This window comes from Mytilus galloprovincialis, chromosome 8 (genome assembly GCF_965363235.1).
Source record: "Mytilus galloprovincialis chromosome 8, xbMytGall1.hap1.1, whole genome shotgun sequence".
Taxonomy (NCBI): domain Eukaryota; kingdom Metazoa; phylum Mollusca; class Bivalvia; order Mytilida; family Mytilidae; genus Mytilus; species Mytilus galloprovincialis.
This window is the reverse complement of record NC_134845.1, coordinates 25,649,356-25,674,589: the sequence shown is the minus strand read 5'-3', so window position 1 is coordinate 25,674,589 and position 25,234 is coordinate 25,649,356. Positions and strand designations below refer to the sequence as shown.

General features: G+C 32.1%; 2 protein-coding genes across 2 annotated transcripts; both read right to left on the bottom strand.

Moving 5' to 3' along the window:
* Positions 1-257: 257 nt before the first annotated feature.
* On the bottom strand, positions 258-14,262 carry LOC143043202 (uncharacterized). The gene is made up of 13 exons (XM_076215614.1): positions 13,753-14,262; positions 10,973-11,017; positions 10,405-10,508; positions 8,935-9,060; positions 8,323-8,397; positions 7,759-7,876; positions 6,701-6,967; positions 5,105-5,137; positions 3,653-3,747; positions 2,009-2,137; positions 1,371-1,445; positions 845-983; positions 258-538 (listed from the first exon to the last, which is right to left on the bottom strand). The coding sequence occupies exons 1-13, from the start codon at positions 13,885-13,887 to the stop codon at positions 272-274; spliced, it is 1,608 nt and encodes a 535-aa protein (XP_076071729.1). The 5' UTR covers positions 13,888-14,262; the 3' UTR covers positions 258-271.
* A 1,677-nt stretch (positions 14,263-15,939) lies between these two features.
* LOC143085405 (carotenoid isomerooxygenase-like) lies at positions 15,940-24,947 on the bottom strand. The gene is made up of 12 exons (XM_076261736.1): positions 24,928-24,947; positions 24,377-24,549; positions 23,700-23,847; positions 22,986-23,079; positions 21,828-22,138; positions 21,047-21,261; positions 20,340-20,482; positions 19,550-19,654; positions 18,747-18,941; positions 18,082-18,229; positions 16,860-16,947; positions 15,940-16,142 (listed from the first exon to the last, which is right to left on the bottom strand). Exons 1-12 carry the CDS (start codon positions 24,930-24,932, stop codon positions 16,079-16,081), a joined length of 1,689 nt encoding a protein of 562 aa, XP_076117851.1. The 5' UTR covers positions 24,933-24,947; the 3' UTR covers positions 15,940-16,078.
* Between the last annotated feature and the right edge of the window lie 287 nt (positions 24,948-25,234).

Sequence of the window (25,234 nt, the reverse complement as noted above, 5' to 3'; positions counted from 1 at the left end):
GTAAGCTCAAATTGTATGCTGAAATGTCAATGCAGGACCAAACTTCGCGATCGAAAGAGACACACAATAGTGTAGTAGACTGTATGCTTTCGATCATTTTCCTATTAAAGCATACCAAAGAAATTTAAAAACTCGATAGAGATATTTCTAACTATCATTAGTTTCTATAGCTTGTTATAGTGTGCAAAAATAGTATTACTTTATTTGTCATAGACGTCACAATACTTTGTATTCATCATGTAATTAAACACGTATCACAAGGTTTAACAAATTATATCCTCACAAAACATACTTCGAAACAAATAGAGTATTCAATGTATGCCTTATTGCGACGACAAAAATGATTTCTATGGTACCAGAATATTCTAAATCCTTCATTGTATAAACTTCTAACAGTTTTCATTCGTTCTAGATTTCCAGGTGAATGGAGTTCTAATAATATCTGTGTAACATATTTCAGAACACCACTCTTGATGACATTTGGTAAAACTATCCATTCATCCCATTCAATGTCTATTTTCAATATATCGATTTTTCTCTGGAACGAAAATCGTAAAAATAATTACACATATGAATGTCGCTGGTAATGTTATATTGTGTCTTGAACATTTTTCATATGAGCAAAAGGTAACTAATGGTTTGCATTCACTGAGTTTTCCTTAAATTTCAAGTTAAGTAAACAGTAATCTCTACCATTGTATACATATAATTCTTATGCAAATATAGATCATAATACTAGTGATTTATACAATACTATTTTGCTGTCTTCATTTAGTTTGAGATATTGTTCAATTATTGAAAAGAACATCGAACGAACGCATATTCGGATTAATTTCATACATACCGCCCCATGACCAAGCGTGGTTCTGATATCATCAAGAGTAGTCATGTTCCATTTTCGTTTGAAATCATAGAAGTTTCTTTTATTGATCACGCCAATACGGTGAAAGTGAATGTTTGGTCTATTTCCCGAGTATATCATACTGAAATAAAACTGAATGTTGTTAACGTTACGCTGCTTCTCTCTCTTTCAACATACGGGTATACAACAAAAATCGAAGGAAGGCAACCAGTTTTTTTTTATAATGTTGTTTTTGCTTAAATCAGACTTTCTCTTCTCTTCTTTATTTTATTTAATTTTTGAATTTTGAATTGTTTCATCAACTTGTATGGTATCAGTATATATGCATCGCTGGTGAATATCATTATCAGTTGTTGTTTTTTTTTTATTTAAAATGAATTTTTACGTGTATCTCATATTCATTTTCCCCCTCAAATTTTTATAAAAGAATCACGTTAAACAACTTATATAATGCAAGCTTGAAACATGATGTGTTTGTCACTTTTTATTAATTTTATGAAACATTTACCTTGGGTCAAAAGAGTGTACTTCACAATCGTAGGTCTTCACAACCTCGTCATCAAATCCCCAGTCCCAGTTTATCCTACACAAAATATATATGTACTCAGCAATTATAGCTGCATTGTCCATCAGTTCAATATTAGTTTTAATGACTGGAATTGTCTAGTTTACACAACACAGCATAAATACATGTATCTTAAAGGAATGAATAGTTTTGTCAGCATTATCTAGAATATATAATTATCTAGTGTTAAGGTTACATTAAATCAATTTGAAAGTCACGTTTTATTCATTTTTTTAATTATACTTTAACTCTCAAAACAGATATAAAAGTAGTCTTAACAGTATCTATGATTCTACATTATGAGACATAATTGTTTTATACTAAATGTAATTCAACGACTGGACTTAGTTGAGTATTTCCTTCTGGTCTTCTCAGTCCAAGATTTTTTATCTAACAATTCGTTCTTATCAAACTTAATGAAATCCAGAAAAGCGGTTTGAACGTATACATTGTTAAATTGATTTTTTTTTTTGGGGGGGGAGGGGGGTATTTTCGAATCAAACTTAAATCTTAAACTCAAAGAACAATCAATGTGTCCGTAAAGCAAAGAAGACAAAATATCATATATGCATATAACATACCCAAATGAATATACAAGACAAGGATGTCTTGGCCTAAATCTTATATCATTACATACTTCCCAACCGCCATCTTTGATATTTCCTAAGCGAATAATTTCCTTGCAGTGCATTTGTATTGATGTAAGATAACTGAAAATAGGAAAAAATGTAGCAAAAAACAATGTCATTCTTTATTATAAAATATTGCGGTGCTAAATTTTAATTTACTCAAATGAAATAGGGCACAAATTGATGAACTACTCCTTAATTGATCTATTTGATTAAATCATTATATATACTCGTTATTCATTTCAAAACAATATATTTGCATGATTAAATATATATTGATTTCTTCGCTTATGAATATTTTCGATTATGCTCCGTTGATTTCGTTCATGTTTTGTTTCCTTAAACAAAAAGAAGAAGATATCGAAATGTTCATGTAGAAGAATTTTTCATGGAAACTAATAAACGTGTTTATTATAATAAATGAAAGGGACGACATCGACAATATCAAATAAATCAATGAAAACTTACCATGATTTGACATGCGCCATGGTTGTGTCAACCTTAGACGTCGATCTATCATCGTTGTGTATCTATTTGTAAGGACAATTGATTTGTTAATTCAAATCTTTAGTTCCTTTCATTGACTGATTGATTGATGATTTGTTGTTTGGTTAACATCAAGTTACAAATATATTACATAATTTTCAAATGTCCAGAACAATACCAATCGAGCGAATAAGAGATCTCTGAAACGAGGGATGACTTTGATGATTGGTTTGAATTTTAGACTATACCAATGAATAGAAATACTAGATATGGTCATAATATGTCCTTCAACTTTTCGCCTACGTAAAAGAACCTCTCTGAAAGTTGTTGAGAGCATGGCGATCTCCTTACATTAGGCATAGTATCTAACATCGGTCGTGAATGCGTATTTATAATCCAGTACTACCACTCGAACGCCCTCAAGCAAGGTATTTCTTATTGGACTATATAAGTCAAGGTGACCATATTTTCATACCCCAATCAACACAAAAGTTTCCATTGTCATTTAAGTGCATTCCAAATTCTCTTTAATCATCTCAAAAAAAAATATTAAACGTAAATCTGTCAAGTCTGAAATGATTTAAGAGAGTTTGGGATGCAAGTAAGCTTCATGTTTGGCTGTTTTCGGGGGTTTTTTTTGCCATTAATAAAACAATGAGTTCCTGGTAAATCTTTTGTTACAAAATAAATTTTTAATCCTGAAAAAAAAAAATTCACAAGATATCCAGCTAATATCAATTTCTTTAACTAAAACAAATATAAGTCATATATAAGGATACCTTATACTTCAATGATCAGACAACAGGGACAATTTAAATCGTGGGGTACAACTGTTGTGCTTCCTTAAATAGGCAACATACGTTTTTTAAATATAGATACATGTAGGGCAAACAGTTCGCTCGGTCCGGTGAAACTATTGTGGTCGCTACACCCCTTACTTCAAATCCGGGCAAGGATCATTAATTTCATTAATCGTTGTCTTTAGAATGTCGAACAATATATAATATGTATATATATATTTATAAACAAAATTAGTGAACCTCTAGCTTTTGCGTTTTAAGTGTGTTTACCTGAAAATCTGTGATTTCTTATCCACAACATTATATTTACCGTAAGCTCATAAACTGTTCGATTTCCTCTGCTTTCATATTCTTCAGTTGAAAATCATTTTCTGGAATCAAAACATGGCTATGTTCTACCCTAAACTAAACAGAACAGTTTATTATCTATTCTAAGACAAGAAATACAAAAACTTATAATGTATCAATATTTTAAAGGAGTAGGTTCAGTAATACCCCTTTTTGGTCCCAAAATATAGCAGTTTTACAAAATTGTTAAAATGTAAACCTTTAGTTATTTATTGGACAGTAGAATGCTTCTGCTACATAAATATGGGCTGTTTTTGACAAAACAATGCACATATATCCGGTACTAGCACCATTAAGTCATGCTAAATTACTGAAATCCTCATAATTCTAGCATTTTAGTTAAATTTTAGACGGTTTTCGTGTAAAACGAAAGTGGCCGCATTCGTGTTCATCCTTAATATTGAAATGTAAGTTGTATTTTATGATAATACATAACATATATAAAGGTTGAGGATGAACACGGATGCGGCCACTTTCATTTTTACCAAAAACCATCTGAAAGTGACATTTTTCGGCATATTAGGTAGATTTTTCATATTTGAGCTTGAATCGGATCGTTTTTAATGACTAAATCTGTTAAAATCTTTCACATAAACTAATTAATTCAAATAAAATAGACACTTAAGTGTTTAAAAAGTGGTCAAAATCTTTCGTCAGATGAACCTGAAATTTGAGGCCAAAATCGGTCCTTACCGGACCTACTCCTTTAGATTGTTTTACAATTGTCATTGCGGGACCTTTGATATCTGATTGGGTTTTTAAATTGTTGTTAATTTTTATGTTTCATTTGGTCTGTTGTGGAAAACTGTCTTATTGGCAATCAGACCACATCTTCCTTTTTTATATTCTACTTAGTCACTGATGAGTATTGTGTAGCCGTAACGTGCGTCTGGCGTATTAAATTATACTCCTGGTACCTTTGATAACTATTAGTTTGTTCTACATTTGCTAGAGGTATAACGGGACGGTTGAGATCTCACAAAACATGTTCAACTCCGCCGCGTTTTTGTACCATGACCATGTCAGGAGCCTCTTGTCTTGTCAGTCATGTAGGCCTTTTTTTTAAATTTTAGTTCATTTATATGTTTCGGATTTAAGTGTGATGTCCATTTTCACTGAACTAGAACACATTTTTGTTTAGGGGCAATCAGTAGCGCGCCCTGGGTGTTGGATTTTCTCGCTGTGTTGAACCCATTGGTGGCCTTCGCCTGTTTTCTGTTCTTTGGTTTTGTTTATAACACGTAGCATGATTATATATTATAAAATGTATCATGGTAAGCTATAACAACATGTAACATGGTAAGCTATAACAACATGTAACATGGTAAGCTATTACAAAATGTATTATGAGGAGATATTACAATTTATTTTTTTTCCGCGAATTTTCAATGCGCATAAAACTAAATTAACTAACTAGTTTCCAGGAATCTTTGCAATCTTTGTGGATCTGCAAAATAAATCAATTTAGTTCTAAAAATATAAACAATGATACAATTGAAGCGAATGAATCATTTGAAGGTCATAAATATTAAACGTGTATGATCGAATGCCAGATCGTCTCCATATCACTAAATTTAACAGGTTTCATATAAGTATTTTTATTTTTCAATAAAAATAAGTTAATTGGCAATGATGTCTATAAGTTTATTTTTCAGTTAATTTTTGTTTACTTTAAGACTTGGCTCCGCGATCAACCCGTAAAGAGATATGTCCAATGTTCATCAGAGGGCGTATTGCAATATCTCTGATCATGATAACCTAAGATGATTATAGCATCTTATCAAGACCGCATACTAAGATATGTATGACGGTCATACTGTGTGGATGGTTTTGGAGCTCAGTGACATTAACTTTTTAAACTTTTTTTCAACAACAGTAAACTTTTCGGGTTCATAGTTGTGAACGAGCATCGGAATCTGTCCGTGGATCAGTTCGAACATGAAAATGATCAGACGGGAAGCTATATTTAATTCAAGGGCAGAGTCAACAAAACGTTCAATGGTAAGTTTCATTTTTCTTATAATTTTATAGTAATTGTGCTTTTATTGTGTTTATCAATTCTTTCTTTTGTGTATTTGGGTCATTAATACTTGACTGACAGTTTCAGAAAATCCAGGTGTCTTCGTCGAGGTCCGCGCTACATCAGGTGCTTCTTTTTTTGAAAACAAAAATAACAGGAATATATCTGTATATTGTGTAGTGTGTATGTTTATGATATTTTACCTAATCAAGGCCAAATAAAATTGTTTTAAATTTCAATAATCAGTTTTGCTCAATGTATGATTTTCATGTCACTGAATGTCAATATTTCATTTTTCAGGTGGACTCAATCAGCGGAACTAAGTGCCAAAAACTTGAAACACTATCTTCAAACTACAGTACTTTTCAAGATTTATGAACAGTATTTGAATATTGTATATGACCTGAATGGGACAGCCTGTTGTAGGAGACCTCTAGATAAAGGAGAAATAAAGTTTGGTGAACAGTCCGCAGGCATCAACAAATTATTTAATATCATGAAAACTGTGCGTCCAGAAGCCGGAAGAGAGGGGTATTTTTTACTAACCACACTGTTAAAATGACGTGTGCCACGACAGCACAGAAAATATTGAACCATCAAATAGTTCTGGACGAGGCGTTGGAAGTTTGTTCACTGGATGAATGTTCAATTTTAATAGTGGAAGTTAAATACAAAGTATATTAATGATTATTTCAGTATTTATGGATTATGTTTAATTGTTTGGTGTTTTTTCATTCAAAGGAATATTTGCATTTTGGAATTCAATCTTTTTTGTGGTGGAATATTTGCATTATGGAACTATATGCATCATTTTTTTAAGTCAAATGACCAGTGTGTAATTCTCGAGGATCATTAATGTTGTATTATAATATTTTATAGAAAGATGAAATAATTTATTTATATTTGTGTTGCTAATTTGGAACATGAAACTTATTATAGTCATTTTATCAGACAAAAGTATTTATATTGCACTATGTATAATTTACTTACCATATCAATTTGCATACAGTTTGTCCGTTTTTTATCTATTCTCGAAACACACGAGTAGTCCAAATCAAACCAGAAAATTCGAAAACCATGTTCATAAAACCTTCTTAATTTAAATAGTATCGGCTTATAATCAACTTTTACATTATCTTCATTGGTTAGGCGAACAGAAATCTGTTGGATTTCATCTACGATGTGATTCTGCAATATGTTGGTGATAACTAAGTCTGTGTAGTGTTCGGCATCAATGATGAGAATATGTTGCTTCACCTTCAAAAAGATACAAGTTGAAATATTTATATAATATATGACAATGTTGCAATAATATTGAGTTACATCCTACTTCACAATCATTATACACATATCAATATTAACTGTATAACTATTTCGATGCTGAACGGACTATATAGTTATCAAAGGTACCAGGATTATAATTTAGTACGCCAGACGCGCGTTTCTACTGCATAAGACTCATCTGAGGATCTAAAATTCAAATAGTTGTGCCAAATACGGCTAAGGTAATCTATGCCTGGGATAAAAAAAAATCCTTAGTTTTTCGAAAATTTCAAAGTTTTGTAAACAGGAAATTTATAAAAATGACCACATTATTGATATTCATGTCAACACCGAAGTGTTGACTGCTGGCTGGTGATACCCTCGGGAACGAAACGTCCACCAGCAGTGGCATCGACCCAGTTGTGTAAATAGTTATCAAAGGTATAATAGTTATCATATGTTGATCTAAATAGCCATTTAAGATATCCCGCATTATCCTTTATATACATTCGTTTGTATTTTATGATTTGTCAATTATTTGATAGTTATTTTACTCTTTTTCAGGAAGCAATATTACATGAACTAATTTATTGCATATATTTTGCTTGGGGGAAAAAAGATACAAATATATTGTAGTGCTAGACACCGAATGACATTTGTGAACTTCTTCCTCGTATTAAGCATCAAACAAAGTTGAATGAATATACATGTAATTAGAAATAAAAAGAAATCAAATCGTGTCTACATCATAGATATTTAAAGTTACTAGAAGTTAAACTACCAACATTTGTACTCTTTAAAAAGTCTTTGATACCATCCATTGTCCAAAGTCGCCTTGTGTCAGCAAGTTTGTTCCGTGACTTCAATTTGAACATAACGTCGTTTTTTGTCTTCATAGAATCTCTAAAATAGAGTAAATAAAAGACAAACACGAATGTTTTTTACAATGTCACTATTTGACAATAAATGTCGATAATGAATATATCAAGTCTGCATGAACACTAATGTTCTATAATTTATCTTCTCAATAACCGAGTAAAGTTCTTATTGCTTGTTCTGATAATTGTCCATATTAACGTATGTATATTCAACAGAACAAATTGGAATTCAGAAGGATTCAGGATATTACTAAAGACCACAGTAACTATACATTGTACTTCAGTACTGTTTTATTTAGTTTTATGTTTTACTGATGCACTTAAGTCATAATCCAAATTCACATTTTAAACCATGTGGATTTCTAAAAAATATGAATGCAGGGGTTTTTTTCTATATCAGATTTTGTGTACTCTCTTTGGTAGAGGACAAAAACGAGGCTCATATATTCTATATTTATTTACAAAACTTACCTAGGACTAAATCGATATGCAGTACTATTAAAGAAAACCGATAGACCATAAGCATTAGGATAGTCGTCACGGATGCTGAAATAGAATGTATGCCCATACAACCATACATTAAATAGATAAGTGGTGTATCATTCATTTTCCTTTGTCATTATGTTTGTCTATATTTGCTTTCATTAATTTTCGAACTTCAGTCTGTAAGATACGTTTTTACATTAACATACGGAAGTACTGAAATCCTTTAATGAGATATATATAAGTATATATTTTTTAAATTACTGATTTTTTTCTCTAAAAACAGAGGGCGTCTGGAATTAGGGTAGGTACAAGAATGGCGAAGATCTTTTACTTGGTCCAAACCGCATAGTAAGCCATAAAAGGTCCCGAAATAACAAATATAAAACAATTCGAACGAAAATTTATGTTTGATGAGATTCCAAATGAAAAACTACAATGTAATAATAGTACAATTTTCCTCGATTTTACTTAATTGATGAAATAAATCACTAAACTTTTCAACACAATTTTATCAGCAGCGAACTAAAACTTGTATTATTAATATTTGTGGAAACCTAAAGAATGTTTATAGAAACTTGTGCATAATGGTAATATTACCTGAATGCAATAACTTTTGTATAACTGTTTGGTTTATAACAGCCATCGATACAAAAGTTCCAACTATGTTCCAATTGACCATGATGGCTACGTTTGGCACAATAAGTCTGTAGAGTTGTAGTATATCTATGAATATTTAGAAAAATTGAATTTATAAAAACCGAAATAAATAATAAAAAAAGAAAAATCATATAAGAATAAGCTGATGGTTAACAAAAATAGTAATACGTGAAAAAACGTGTTCCTGTAAACCTCTCCTCATTTGACCATAAACTCCAGCCATTCCAAACATTAGAAGTAAACCGCCTACGGTTAACAAACCGAGTATATTGTAAACTTAATATTGGTACATAATTATATATCAATAGCATAATGTTCAAATGTTTGCCCAGTGTTTCTCATTGTATATGAATAAAACATAAAGATTATTGCAGTCCGTTTGGGATGATACTCTATGTTTCCTTTTATTTCTTATCAGACATGAAAAGACTTTGAAATTGTGCTTTTATGATTTTCTTTATGATTTTCTTTTTATTGATAGATTTTTCTATTATTAATATATTCAAATTAGGAACAAATCTTTCTGATACTAAATTTCAATCCTGGTATATATGATGAGTTTATTGTGATCTTCTACAATATATCGGTAAAATATACATTATAACAATCAACATGTTAAACACAGGCTGATTTCCAATTGTTATCGATTAAATGAATCTGCAAATTGGTATGAGATACCATAAGATTGTTAGCCACTACACAATCTGTAACCCTGAGATCACCCCAATGTTTGTGCGGGTTCTTTTTGCCTAGTCTTTAGATTTCTATGTTGTGTCTCGTGTACTATATTTGTCTGTCTGTCTTTTTCTTTTTTAGCCATGGCGTTGTCAGTTTATTTTCCATCTATGAATTTGAATGTCCCTCTGGTATCTTTCGTACTTCTTATACATTTTGTAGCTATTTCCTGAACCGCGTAGAAACCAAATGTAGCTGCATATATCCGATAGTTTGCGTCACTTGGTTCTGATACATTTAATGAAATATGGTCACCCTATCCTCGAAGGAGGAACCTGTTTGGACTGTTTATGATATATAATTGCATAGTTATGTCAGGAAGGAATAAGGGAAATCAATTCTAGACTTTAACAGTAATCTATCAGTCATATCCGTGTATCCTTCTCGACATAAACTTTCATATTATTACAATACATAAATTTCAGCTTCCTCTTCATAGTAAATTTATTTTTTAATGGTCTTTAAGGTGAAAAGGATATACGTTATAATTTCTTATTATTGCTTTTTGATGAACTTTGGTCAAACATATTCTGAAATGCATGTGAGCAAATCAGTATGTTTTAACACGTCGTGTGCCATATAGCGAAACAATAATTTAGATCTAATTATTTATCTTTGGACTACTAAGGAAAAAATCAGTTTAGCAAAACTCTCTCCATGTGTTACAATATATACCTTCTGAATAAACATTCGGCTATATGATAAGGTAACAGCTTCAAAATATCATCTTGTGGTATTACGAAATTTCCTTCAAGATCACGACCTATCCTTCCATCTAACTGTAAACAACAGAAAAGAATCTAAATTAAAGTATGACGTGAGATACTCAAGGGGTCGTCATCACGAAATTTTTATGAAAATTGGGTTTGAATTATTAAACTATATATGATCTAATCTGAAATATTTAATTCAACCGATCACGTTTCGATGACAAATGTAACAACTATATTTGGTTCAGAGATGTTCAAAGGTCGTCATCGCAAAAATGATACGGCAATTTGGGTTTGAATTTAACAATTTAACCGAGCATGTGTCAATGAAAAATGCATTTCTAACAATTTCAGAAGTTTCTTCGCAACAGTTGAATTTGACTTTGACTTCATGTCCCAACCAAGCGTATAGTTGATTCCACCTGAAGTCTGGGAACACGAGTATTTTTTAACAACCGACATGCAAGACCCTCGTGAGAAGTGAAGGTCGTTAAAAACCACTCTCGTCGTAGTACTAACATTTCCGTACTCACTGTGTATATACAGTTGGTGTCATTGACTGGTTTAAACAATAGACCCTGTAAATAAACAAAATGGTGAATGCATTTTAGTGCTGATTATCCAAACCCAATTAGTTAATCAAAGTTTCTGAAAAACAGAAAGCATGTATCTTACAGATGCCAAAATCGCTAACACCGTTACAAGACATCACTATTAAACTGATCACCTAATATGAAATTATCTGTTTGGTTGTTCTGAAGGATTAGTTACAAAAAATATTAATTCATTTAAAGTACCGGCAAAGAAGATGATACGTGTCTGACAAATAGTAAATTTGACAGAGACGCAACAAACGAATGTGTAGGTGATGGTGAATTGACATTTCATTTTATATTATTTTCTATTCACGTATTTTTTAATAATTACATTAGATGTATGTTTCATTATAATATTTTATTCTGATTGGCTAACTGCACATCACGTGTTATTCCGTAAGCAGTTGCATTGCTCAATACAACTTTTCACTCATGATAACACGTGCTCCAACAATAAAGTGCACAGGTGAATTAAATAATAAAATATATAAAATTCGTGTTTTCATGATCATAGCTAAAAAATGTAATTATAAGTATTGAATGCTTCTTTTTGTAACTTTATAGGGTTGTAAAAGCGTTGACCGTGCGTACATTTTTAGAATGAAGCGCTTCCGCGCTTCATACAATATGTACTTCGGTCAACGCTTTTACACCCCAATAAATTTACAAAAAGAAGCATTCAATTCTTAAATAAATCTTTTTATTGTATGTTTCGATATGTTTTATGTATTTCTCGTTGATCTGTGTTAATGATCACTCTACTGCATGTAGAGCGCCTTAGAGTAATTTTCATTATTAAGATAGGGCGCTTTCTAAATCATTTTCATTATTATTTGACAAGGAAGCAGATTAAATATGTTTGTAGTTGATAATAAAATATTAATAGAAGTTTAATCAAAATGAAAAAAAAACTGTATAAACCTCTTACATCCGAATCTCACTCAAGAAGCCATCTGAACCTGGCACATCCAAAGTCAAATACTCGATAGCGGATTGTATAATTACCGAGTCATACAAAAAGGCATACGACCAAAAGAATAAAAAAACACAATGTAAAACAATATGAACACTGTAAAACTTATATTAAAAAACACAACTTCAGCACTTATAACTAATAACATTCTTGTCCTATTTGTGAAGTAGAAACTGAATATTTATCTAAAAGGCATAAGTGCTTACCCATGAACTTTTTGAAGAAAAATTTGACAAACCCCTGGCTCATTATCTTATTTGCTTAGACACCTACATGTATGACTAGTCTATCAGCAAGGTCTGCGTAGCAGCTTTACGATCTTGAATAACTTATAAGTTGAGAAATGAACGGGTGGGGTTGGTATATTGCTGCAAAGATAAGGAACATTTACAATTTCAAAAGTGAAATCGTCCCGTCCGTCATAGATCCACGTACTGAGATGACCGCTGCTGTGACATTCGAGGTAATTGTGTAACAATGAGGCGGAGAAAACTTAATCTGTAGTTTCTTCAAGTTCAATTTCAGTTTTGAAACTTCCAAGTTTTTGAAACATTTCTTTCAAAGAATGGCCGAGATTTAAAATTTTCTAGAAGTTCTTATGAGGTCTAAAGAATTTAAACACGTTGTATACCACTGCGAAAGTAAATCGAATTTTTGTAAACTTTCTGTCACTAGGGACAATTTCTTTGTCAATCCAAGTAAACAGACAATACCTTGGTAGAATATGCAGATGAGCCGGTAATGTGTTGTTGATTGCACAGACTTTGTGAAGTTTGATTACATTTGTATCCAAAACAAAGTAAGTCTTCAGATTTGTTGCCATGCCATTTAAATGTTCATTGTCGCCATGCTATACTTGTGGTTTGTCAAGATCTCTTTCTATTTTGATGACGAAATTAATTTTTAAAGGTTTATCCATTTATTTATTTTTTTAATCACATCATTTTATTTCAAACATTGACCTTTTTTTGGTAAACACAGATAATATTTACGGGTTATTCGGGGGGAAAACATTCATTTTCATTCATAAGGGTGGCACATGAAACGAGAATGATTTAATTTGAAATGGTTTGTACAGTTTATATCTGCAATTTAAAAATTAATGAAATTTTCAAAATTTTCCGAAGTTATATTTCATTTTATAGATAGATTTTTCAATTTTCGAGATACTTAGTTTCATTATATACACGACAGAAAATAAGGTCATAATGTGTTTTTCTCGACCAATTTCATAGTTGTTTGCTGTTAATACTCAGGCATACATGTAGTTGATTCAAAATGAGATTATCTTATTTGTGCACAATGTCTTTGCACATGTTGGACGATGATTTATTAATGACTATTTACAACGTTCTATCAAGGAAGTAAACTGAAAGTGTCAATACAAAATGAATACTTCCATGGTTACATCAACAGGCCAAATGTACTTTAATAAATATTTGTTACATATTTGTTCTTCGTTTTTTTTTTTGTACATAAATTACGCCGTTAGTGTTCTCGTTTGAATTGTTTTATATTTGTCATTTCGGGGTCTTTTATAGCTGACTTTGTGGTTTGGGTTTTGCTAATTATTGAAGGCCGTACGGTGACCTATAGTTGTTAATTTTTGTGTAATTTGGTTTCTTCTGCAGGGTTGTCTCATTGGCAATCATACCACTTCTTCTTTTTTTAATACTCCTTTTTGGTACTGAGCGATAATTTCAGTTTGCAATGACGTATGATTCTTGAAAAAATTGCAACTCACTTCTTTAAGATTATCTTGGTATTTTCTGTACTGTATGTTTGTTAATGATGGATGAAAACTTTCCAGAATTATCATTAAACAAACCACTGCAACTCCAAAACCAAACAGGACACGTTTTCTCCATTTATGTGGCATTCTTACCTCTGTTTTAACAGATGCTGCATAATAACAAAATTATTATGTATATGGTTGATGCGTTGCAGAATTGTTTTTAAATGTTGTAAGATTTTGAGTGTTCATCATGTTTTTAATTTTGTTCCTATTTCACCAAAGTGTCGAGCTAGTTCTAGCATAATTCGATACTATAGGTTGCACTTTGTAAATACACCCGTTTCACTAACCACTCCTCTTTTTGGGAGATATATATGATTCATATATATTTTGTTTTGTTTACGTACCAGTTCCCAGATATGATCTCTATGCTTCATCTCATAGAGGAATGTTACCAGTATAAATGCACATCATAGATGGTGGAATTGAATTCTTAGAAAAACATAAAGTGAAGGGAGGGGTAGCGCAGAATTTAGTATTATTTTTAAACTCTTAGAAGTTCAGGGAAGTAAATGTTAAAAATATGCCGCACAGCCCTTTTTCTTTGCGTATGTATAAAAAAAAAACAGTACATCTTACCAGTTTTCCATAGGATATAATTATGGTTAGAGTGGCAGATTTAGCCGTAAAATGAGTTCCTTTGGGAAATTGCATATTTACATAGTGCAACTTGTACGTGTTCTCACAGTGAAAATATCTAGGGTATTGTACAAGCTTTTGCATCGGAGAACACCATTGATGTCTTATGTTGATAAAATAACCTTTTATTAGATATTCCGTTTTCGAACATGGCTGTTCAATGAAGTCGATATCATATTTCATATGATTGTATATTACTAACATTTACACTTGAAAGTTAATATGAATGCAATAAATGATAACAGTCGAATGCAATCTGAAAATGTTTCATTGTAATGTAATTTTTTTGACTGATTGCTTCGTCCATTCATTTAATATGATATCAATTCATTATTTTATCTTTTATAGCAAAAAAAATCAAAATGTTATGGTATTCTAATATAAATAAACACAACATGACTTACTTATTTGATTATTGATCTATTGTCCTTGTTAAGTTTTTCATAAATAGTAAAATTAAGACTCTCAAACAATAGTGTTCAGTAGTGCATTTTGTATTAAGTGACGCATATCCTGATTACAGAAAATAAAACATACACCTAACTTTAAATTTAGACATAAAATATGGGCATGTTGTACTCATGTTTTAATTGTAAGTTCGTTATGGTTAGGTGGGGACATTTATGTGACTTTTTTATTTCTAAACATTTGAAATGAAAACCCATCGTTTTAAAAAAGAAAAATGTTTTTTGTTTGGTTTTTATTTTGTTTTTTTTTTGTTGATGTATGTTGTTAAGGGGGGGGGGGGGGTGATTGTGTTTATTTCTTTGTCTTTTAAATTGATTTAGCCGGACTGTCTTTGTTTTGTCTCCCGTAAGCTTTGTCTTTTGTCATTCGAGTTCTGAGTTACTTATCATTCAAGTTGTTTGGTTATTTCTATCTCAGTATATTTTACCAGAAACAATTCAGTAAATTGTTTACAGCCAATGAAATGAATATGAATAAGTATGGTGGGTAATCCTGATTGGTCGTGTTGTGCAATGGACATTGTTTTTACTAAAAACCTCGCGAGCTCCTCCATATATCATCAAAGGCTAAATAATATATGTTAAATGGCCGTAAGTAAGGTTTGAAGAAGAGTTTGGGTCCAGCAAACATGTTTAATCCCGCAACATAATTATGTATGAGCCTGTCCCAAGAGAGAGACCGGAAATTTAATCTTTGTCGTCTATTGATGTTTATCATATTTGTTTGTAATGAAATCAGACCGTTAGTTTTCTCATTTAATTGTTTAAATTTGTAATAAAGGCGCATTATATGCCTTGCTATTCGACGAAATTTTTGGCTCATTGTTGAAGGTCTTACAGTTACTTATAGTTGGGAACTTCTTCGTCATTCAATTGTGTTTATTTCTATCAATGATTGATTTCGTTCCAAAAATAACTAATTCTGTATCTTCAGAAATGCTACTTATCACTTATGTCACTTATGGAAAAATACAGTTGAATTTTGCAAACTCCAATCATAATTACTAAACGTGACAAATAACCAAAATGATTATGAAATACATAATTTTATTAAAAGTTATGTAAATATAATTTAAATGAACACTATATGGTAGTTCTTGTGCACAGATCTCAGCTATTATGTAGTGTTGTAGGTTTGAAAACGGCCTCTCTGCTATAAACTATTCTTGTTATCTTTTTCCAATTATTTCCCCTGAACCAACAGTTGACGTTCCAACCTCGAGACCAAAGAATCTATAAAAAAATATATATTTAAAGAGGTTAGCTACTCAGGTTCAAAATAACAAGGATTTTAAATGACTGTTATAAATAGGTAGAGTCTAAATAGAGAAACTAGAACAGCTGAAAAAATATAGGTCAGTGTGCTTGTTTTTTTTTAGATAAAGGCCATTGGAAATTTGGCGGGAAACAATTTCCTATAGACTTTTCATTCATTTAACATTGGCCGCTATCTTCTTTAAAAAAACAATGCAAGATTATTGAAAATTTGACAAAAAGTCAAAAACCTGAGTAGCAAACCTCCTTAAGTGTAATAAACATGATAAAGGTAAGTATATTTTTTTCACTCCTTAATAGCATATTCGTTTGAAAAGGTAAGGCGATTAAAATACCAAAACGGATACTGGTATCGATGCTTTGCTTTTGCGCCAACCAAACCCATGCAAAACAAGGATCGGAAAGATTGATTTATTGATTGTTATTTGTTTAATGTCTAGTGACAAATATTACATGCATGTTCATGAAGATGTAGGAAAGAAACGTAATTCATCATTTTAGATATTTCAATGTTTTATTGAAATTTTGAGACTAGACGAGCAATCGATAGAAGTATTTATAAGGCTAGAAAAAAGTAGTTTTAATCATTTCACTCCCAGATTAGTGACAATCAATTTAGGAAACGATTTAAGTAAAGTGAAATGGATTGAAGCTAAGACTTCTTATTATATATACCTATTATGTAATCCCAACAAAGCTATGTCTGGTGCTGTTACGTGAGATATCAACTTCATTGTCTTAGCATCAATAACACAGAGAAATGCTGTAAAATATTCAAATGTCATTTTCAAATGATCATGTAAACAAATTGAATGCTATATGTTTTTGGATAATGTTTGTACTCGAAATACAATGTATAAAGTCTATGTTAACCCCGCCGCATTTTTCACCTGTCCCAAGTCAGGAGCCTCTGGCCTTTGATTTGTATGATTTTTAATTTTAGTTTCTTGTGTATATTTCGGAGTTTAGTATGACGTCCATTATCACTGAACTAGTATACATTTTTGTTTAGGGGCCAGCTAAAGTACGCCTCCTGGTGCGGGAGTTTCTCGCTGCATTGAAGACCCATTGGTAGCCTTCGGCTGTTGTCTGTTCTTTGGTCGTGTTGTTGTCTCTTTGACACATTCCCCATTTCCATTCTCGATTTTATGATGTATCCATCCATGATAGATCATGATACGTTCATGCAAAGTAATAAACACACAAAAAGCAAAGGAACATCGTTTTAATTGATTGTCTTCGTCTCAAAGTAAGGCCTTCAACACGGAGCAAATAAAAACTATTACCTCACGGCTAGTTTAAGAAAGTTGTCAACAAATGTATAACAAGCTTAATGAACAGGATTAAGCTCATTGAACTAAAGGAATAAAAACAAATACGAAAGAATGATCTTGATGTTAGTGTAAATACCACTTATAAGCAATCCAAGTATATTTTAAAAGAAGTAATAACTTATCAGATGAAATAGGCATGTCTAAAGTATTTTACCATTGACTCAAATAATCATATCTTTTGCCTGTACAGTTGTTTAGTTGACAAAACATGTCTTTGAATGATATTTGTTTTATTAGCCTTCCTCTGAATTATAGAGGATAAAATTACGTTTGTTACAAAAAAACTTAAAATAAAAGTAAAAAAGCCTTGAAATCTAAAGCCATTTAAAGCTTTTTAAACTTTACCCCCTGTTCTAATAAAGTTGGAGCTGAGGAATCAGGAGTATCAAACACAATCTTCGAATTTTAAGGAAAAAAAGTTGTACATTAATTTTGTAAATCATTCTATACACAAAAAAACGGATGACGACTAAAATAAAGACGCTTTTTCTTATGCCAAAATGGGTATTCATTTTAACATATTAACAAGTACCACTTTGAAACAACACTTGTTTGCATTTTACCTTTATGTTTTGTTCCATCGACCCCTTGTGCTAGTATAACGCCATCATCCTCTGCTGTTGAGTTAGGTCTGGACACAAATTGAGGTTCTTGGACAAACATTCCCTCCGGGAAAACATATTCTGTTTCAACACCAGTATCAACATTTAACTGTATAAGGTTTAAATGTTTTTGTGTATTTACATATAAAAATCATCATTGATTCAAAATATGTTCAACATGTTTTGAACTCAAATTAAAATTGAAAGAAGAACGTGTATGAGGACCCAAATGCCCACGCTGAAGCTTTGTAACTTTAAAAGTTAAAGAGGTGCACCATTTTAGACCGGTAAAGGATTCACTGTTGAAATTTGAATTCTGTCTGTGTGTTGTTGGTATTAGCATTGTGCCCAATTTAGATGAGGAAAACTCACGTTAAAGTGTAAAAATCCCCAAAAGTGTATAAAGAGACAGACATCATATTCTTAAATTGACTTTCAAGAGTAACATTTTATTTGTAGATTTTACATTTAAAAAACACTAATCAAATCTGTGTTGTCCGTCAACAGAAACACAACAACAAAGTAAAAAAAGAACATAATTACTTTAGTAATAAGACAATGCTTAGAGTAAAAATTTTCTTACAATATAGCGTTGCAGAAAGAAGTTTGATTGAAATAAGAATTACCTTAGTCACTGCATTTTGGTCGGCTCTGTCAAAATTCCTACTCATGTAAGCATACGTATATTTCCTACCATTGTATGCATAGTTTATGTTTGACATTTCAAAGGCAGCAGGAGGACCAGTACGTAGATACTTAAACATTGCTGTCCAGTCCGTGGTATTTATAGTTATCCTCGTTACATTAGTAGTATACGGATTCTACAATAGAATATATTGTGGTAAAGGGGCTACCCAACACTTTGATTAAAATAGATTTGGATAGCCCCTCAACTAGTGAATGACCTGTGGACAAAATTATTAAAAAAAAATTAAGACATTTGAACCACATAAAGAGTTAACTCCCTTAGGTGTTCTGTGTCCCCTTAAATTGAGAATGTTTCTCATCACATATCTATCATATTATTTAAATATTTCATTTCTAAAACATATGTTAAATACAAAATAGGTAACTTGACTAACCCGAACAAACACCTACGATACCGTTCTTCATCATAAAAGATGACATTCCAGTTTACAAATTAAACAAAAAAGACGATTGATAGTGTCGTAATTATGAGATCATTGTTCTAACATTTTTTCAAGATGATTTCTGGGAGAATTATCTCATTTTGAATTCAAGTTGCAGAAAAACCGAAAGAATACAAATTAAAGATAAAATAAAAAAATTCAATAAAAAAACTTACTGTCCGCGTAATGATAATAATGGATTTTAAAGGGACAGAATTTAAGATTTTCTAAAATTCAAACAATTTTCATCAGTTATCTGCCGCTTAGTTATGATTATATTTTTTATGCTTAAAACTTACATTAGCCATAAGACTTGTAATATAAGTCGTTCTGTCATATATAGATGCATCGTCGTACATTAGCATATCCATATGTATCAATTCTCCATCTTCATACGATCCAAGCTAAAATCAAAATGTACAACAATTACAAAATTATCCGTGACCTCGCACGACGGTTTTGTCATGCATTCACTATATGTTTCCTTCATTTATACTTAAAACCTAAAAGCAGAATTGTTCTCATGATATCCCACCATATCGTTAATTATTGCAACAAAAACAGACGTATTATAAATTTCTACATAATATCTTTCGATTTTTCTGACGTTTTGTTGATGTCCCGTTAAGATATGCAAAACATGTCCTGTTTCTAAATAAAGCTAATCATACAGTCATGTAAAGTTTTAGAAAGAATTTTAAATTCCTACTGCTTCAAAATTTAAAGTTCTTCATCAAAATTATATGACAATTTATCACTAAACACTTAAAATTCAATTCAAGAACCTCTAGCCTATGTTAGTCTTGTATGTGTTTTGAACATTTTGATTTATTTTTACGTTTCGGAGATTGGTGTAAGGTCTATTTTCTTTGAACCATTATACATTGTTTTTAAGGACCCGCTGAAATGTTCAGGGTGAGGGATTTTTTCGCTGTGTTTAAACCTCATTGGAGCATGATCTTCGGCAGTTTTTCTATTACTTGTTCGGGTTATTGTCTCTTAGACAAATTCCCCGTTTCCATTATCAATTTTATTGTACAATAAATAAGAATGAGAACCAACAATTACATCCAAAGCCAAAAATCTCACCTGATGAGTAACGAAAAACGGTTTGGCTTTGATGCTGGCGACTATTACACCGTCTGACTTCCTCATCACTACTAACCGTGACATACCATTATGTTCAAACTTGAAACCCTGAGGAAAGAATGGTTCCCCATTCTGGTAATGAGCTGTGAACAAAAACAATGATCGATAATACTGTATGTGATAACTTTGTTAAAAGAACGCTGAATTTTAGGTGAAAGTAAAATAATTTTGATATGACGATGTGTATAAAACAAGGTTAAGGGTCATGCAAGTCAGGCGATAAGATGGATATTGGTTGTTGTATCGTGTAAAGTAGATGAAAAGGACATGGTGTATCCATTGTGAACACAACATCAGTACAAACACAGCAAAATGACGGCGCTTGCTGTACAAAACTAAAGTGTAATATTCCTACATCGCTTTTCCAGATTACCACTGAATTGATTGCTTTGTATACAGCATCAACATTGTTGAACATTTTACGATATATTTTCCCACTTTTAAATACAGCTTTTTTGAAATACGGAATAGCTCCTGGAAGCTTCAATTCAAGATGTACAGCTTTACGTTTCAACAGCTGGGATGTTTCTAATGTCATATAGTATCATCGTATTTTTTTGGTCTTCAGACTATTTTGTTTCGAGCGACAAACACTAACAGATCAATTCTTCACATACATATCTGTCTCAAAATTAATGTTATCTTACCGTAAAAACAAGGATCATACATGTAGGCTGTCTCAGGCAGAATTATATATTTTTCTGTCATGCTGAATGAGTGTAAATAACCAAATCTTGAACTTAAATCTGGGTAAGTGTTGAATGGCTTTGTTCTAGAGCACTTTGTTAAATCTGCATCGTTATAATGGTGTTCTCCAACTTTGTGTCTGATCCTGTCAGCACCAACCTTGTAAATAATTCGCCTATAACAAAAATGTATTTGTACTTTTTGTTTTGTTTGGACAAATATTGTGTATGAAGGTAAGAGTTGGTCGTTTTAGAAACTAATTTTATTGTTCGTGATATTTATGGGAATAAATAGGGCTCATCCAATCAAGAAATGTTAGCAATAATTCACGTTACATTGGAAATGCGGGTCAAATTAAAGATACATGAAATCAACTTGCTGTTATAGGCACCTACGTTTTAAAATTGTATTCTAATTTAAATTGTGTCATAGATCAAACTAATTCGTTCAGTGTATGTTTATAGGAATAAGGAGATGTGGTATGAGTGACAATGAGACGCCTATCCGTCCAAGTCACAATTTGTAAAAAGTAAACCATTACAGGTCAACGTACGGCTTTAAACACGGAGCTTTTGCTCAAACTGAAATGTAAGTTATAAAGGGCCCTAAAAATTACTTGTGCAAAACTATTCAAGCCGAAAAAACAACTATATCTGTTTTTTTTAACATACTCTCAGCTGACCGGGAACACTATCATACCTCCGCTACTGCATGTCACTAGGAAGAATACACGATACTTACCAAATATTCAGGTGAGTCTGTGATGTAAATCTGACAGCTGTAACTGTGCTCCACAATGTACCGTCCGCTTCAGTGTGCTCATGTGCCGGGTTGTTAGTCAATTGGACACTTTTTCCATAGCCAAAGTTATTGTCTTTGTAACTTATATAACCATTGTGCTCTACCTTTACTGGGTTAATCACTACACCGACTGGCATTTCTGTCATCGCAATGGCTTGGTTACCAATCTGCCACCAACTGACATGTGGAACTTCAACAATTTTATTTGACTGCTTTCCAAATTGATCAAATTTCTGTACTTGTGACATGTTCTATTGAAACATAACATTAATAAGTGGTAGTTTGGTGGTTTTTTTCATATTGTAAATGTACTAGTGACAGAAATATACTATTGGCTAGTGGTATAAGGGGAGGGTTGAAATCTCATAAACATTTTCACGCCTGTCCCAAGTCAGGAGCCTCTGGCCTTTGTTAGTCTTGTATTATTTTTAATTTTTGTTTCTTGTGTACAATTTGGAGTTTCGTATGGCGTTCATTATCACTGAACTAGTATCTGTATTTGTTTAGGGGTCAGGTGAAGGACGCCTCCGGCTGGGGGGATTTCTCGCTGCATTGAAGACCTATTGGTGACCTTCAGCTGTTATCTGCTCTATGGTCGGGTTATTGTCTCTTTGACACATTCCTCATTTCCATTCTCAATGTTATTCTAAGATTGATTAAGGAATTCATTCAGATTGTATATATTTGATATCAATGTTTTTTCTAGGTTTTAAGACATATCTTGTACGTATGTTTTCGGTCGTTAAACTATTTATTCCATATTTGTATTGACCAAATATCAACAAAAGAGAAGCGGAAAGGTTTGTTGATGAATTAGAGATTATGGCCAAAATATTGTATTTTTCCAATATTTGTCACGCCTCGCTTTCCGATGTCAATGTAGTTTAACAGTTAACTACCGTGATCACTAGCCTGTCAACACTGAGGTTTGTCTTTGCAGGTGTGTTTGATCTAAATTGAGTAGGATTGTTAGTTTTACTGCTGAGGTCAGTTTTTTCTCTGATGGCACTCATATATTGAAAGTAGGTGACACCCATATGAATACTCCTTCATAGGGTATGTGAAGAGTGATCTTCCGAGCCTTATACTTATACTTACTGCCTTGCTGTACGTTCCCGCAATAAAAACACTAGACTTGTTCATGTTCCTCCCATAACGACTGTAAAATTCGTTTGATTGAGTGTCATACCATCTGTATAAAAGTCAAGTTTTTTAATTTTGGATCTAATAAATTGATAATAAAAAAGCCTTCAAATTTTCTGTATCAAACATTCTGTACATCCAGGATTCAAGAGGAAGATAAAGCGTAATTAGACTAAGACTTTTGTGATAAACTTCATTTAAACTGTTTTGGTTGTGTATTATTTTTATTAATTCTTCCACTACAAAAGTAATCTAACCTTTTAAAAGCCTATTAAAAGTGATTCACTTTGATGCTTCAACATTTAACTTACGACGCACTTGCGTGCACTCGATGTTTGGCTGCATTCGTGTTGATCAATGACCTGTAGTTTTCTATATTGTGTTTTGTAAACAATTGTTAGAGTTTTGTCGTTTTTCGTTTTTTTGCCATTGCATTGTCAGTTTGTCTTTTAAATTAACTCATACATTTGTATATTCCTTTGATATCTTCTGCTTTTCTCAAACTGTATTCACCAAGAAATTAATCGAAGTTTCTGTTACTCAAACTGTTGTTGTCTTCTTATCATATTGTGAGTGTTTTATATAATTGTTTGTCCAATCAAGAAATACTTTGTAGACTAGAAGAGGTCAAGTTTTGTTTACTTTTTTAATTGATCATGCATTTCCTACCTGTTTGTGAACGTCACGTGACCGTTTTCTAATTTAAACTTCGAACCAATTTCAAGGCAATCGAAAAGATGGCTGATATAGTTTGGTTCGTTGCTATCCAAGTGATCTGTTTCACCAAAAACTCCACAGGAATGGCGCATAAAGTTACCTTTTAGAATAGAAAATAAACATATTAAGTTAAGTATTCACCTTTAATCATATACATGACATTAATTCTGTAAAAAGAAAATAAAGGTTGTGTGCATATTGCAATTGGTTCATAAATATTCTTTTCGATTTTTGTTTTATTGGGTGTGGGATCTAAATAATTCCATGTGTATCCAACGCATTATGCTGCGTCATTGAGATAGCAATGCAATTGTCAACTAAGGTTAAACTAAAATAGTCGACATTATCATTTGATTTACATTGCATTGACACAGCTCCGTCTACCTGCATAAATTCAGATATGATTCGATTTATTTGTTGATCGACCTTGAAAGTGTTATCTTTAAGAGGACATTGCAAGGATAATTTTTTCACATTTCAAAGAATTAATTTTTCTTACATGTAGTATCTAATTTATCGGGCGGCATTGCGCTTTATGTAAATGAGTTGCGGGAGATTCAGGAAAGTGGTTAGCATGTTAACTTTATTAGTTCTGAATTGATGATATTTTGCAACATGGACGTTTTTACCATTTAGCCATGTCGGGATGTTTCCACTCTCAACTGTTACTGGTCCATCAATTGTTTCCCGTTGAATATCAGACAATCCCGCCATCAAAAACTGTTTCCGTTCATTTTCTGTGTACCCAAGAATGTCATTAACAATAATCACAAGCGCTAGTAAGACTTTTATCATCATGATTCTACAATTATATAAAATGTACTTAGATCAAGAGTAACTGGACCGAAAACCTGCTTATTGGCTATTAAATCGAGCATAAAAACTTTGAATTAAAGTTAAAGGGTTTGAAATTATTATAATAAACTCTTTAAATGATTATTGTATTTTAACCCCAATGATTGATGGAGTTGAAATAAAATTACATGTATTGTAGCCTGGATTTCTATCGTCTAGCACAAATTCTCATGATAAGGGACGTCTAAAATTTTCCTGCGATACTTTAAATCATACTTAAATGAATACGCAAATCTGGGTTTATGAAATTGGGATATTAAAGCTGGTACTTCATTTAGTAAGATCTTAATGGTTATTGAAAGTGTAGAAAACGTGTCACTCTCACTCCATATGGACATTTTTGTAAGATGCATCGGATGTAAGATCCACTTTAAAGAAGCTCTTTTCGTGGTCTGTAAGGCATGGCGAATATGACCCTATCAGAAATGATAAAGGCATGCATGAATGGAAACTTCCTTCATTACATTTGGTATCTTTATTCTGAAGTATCTATGTTTGGATCATCAGGTATTCCCGAGACCATCACAAGTCAAAGAGTCTGAACAGATCTAGAGCAATGGAAAATATTCAAAGATCAGAGCTACAACTCTAGTTTTGCGAAATTACAGAATTATTGAACTAGAAATGTCCAG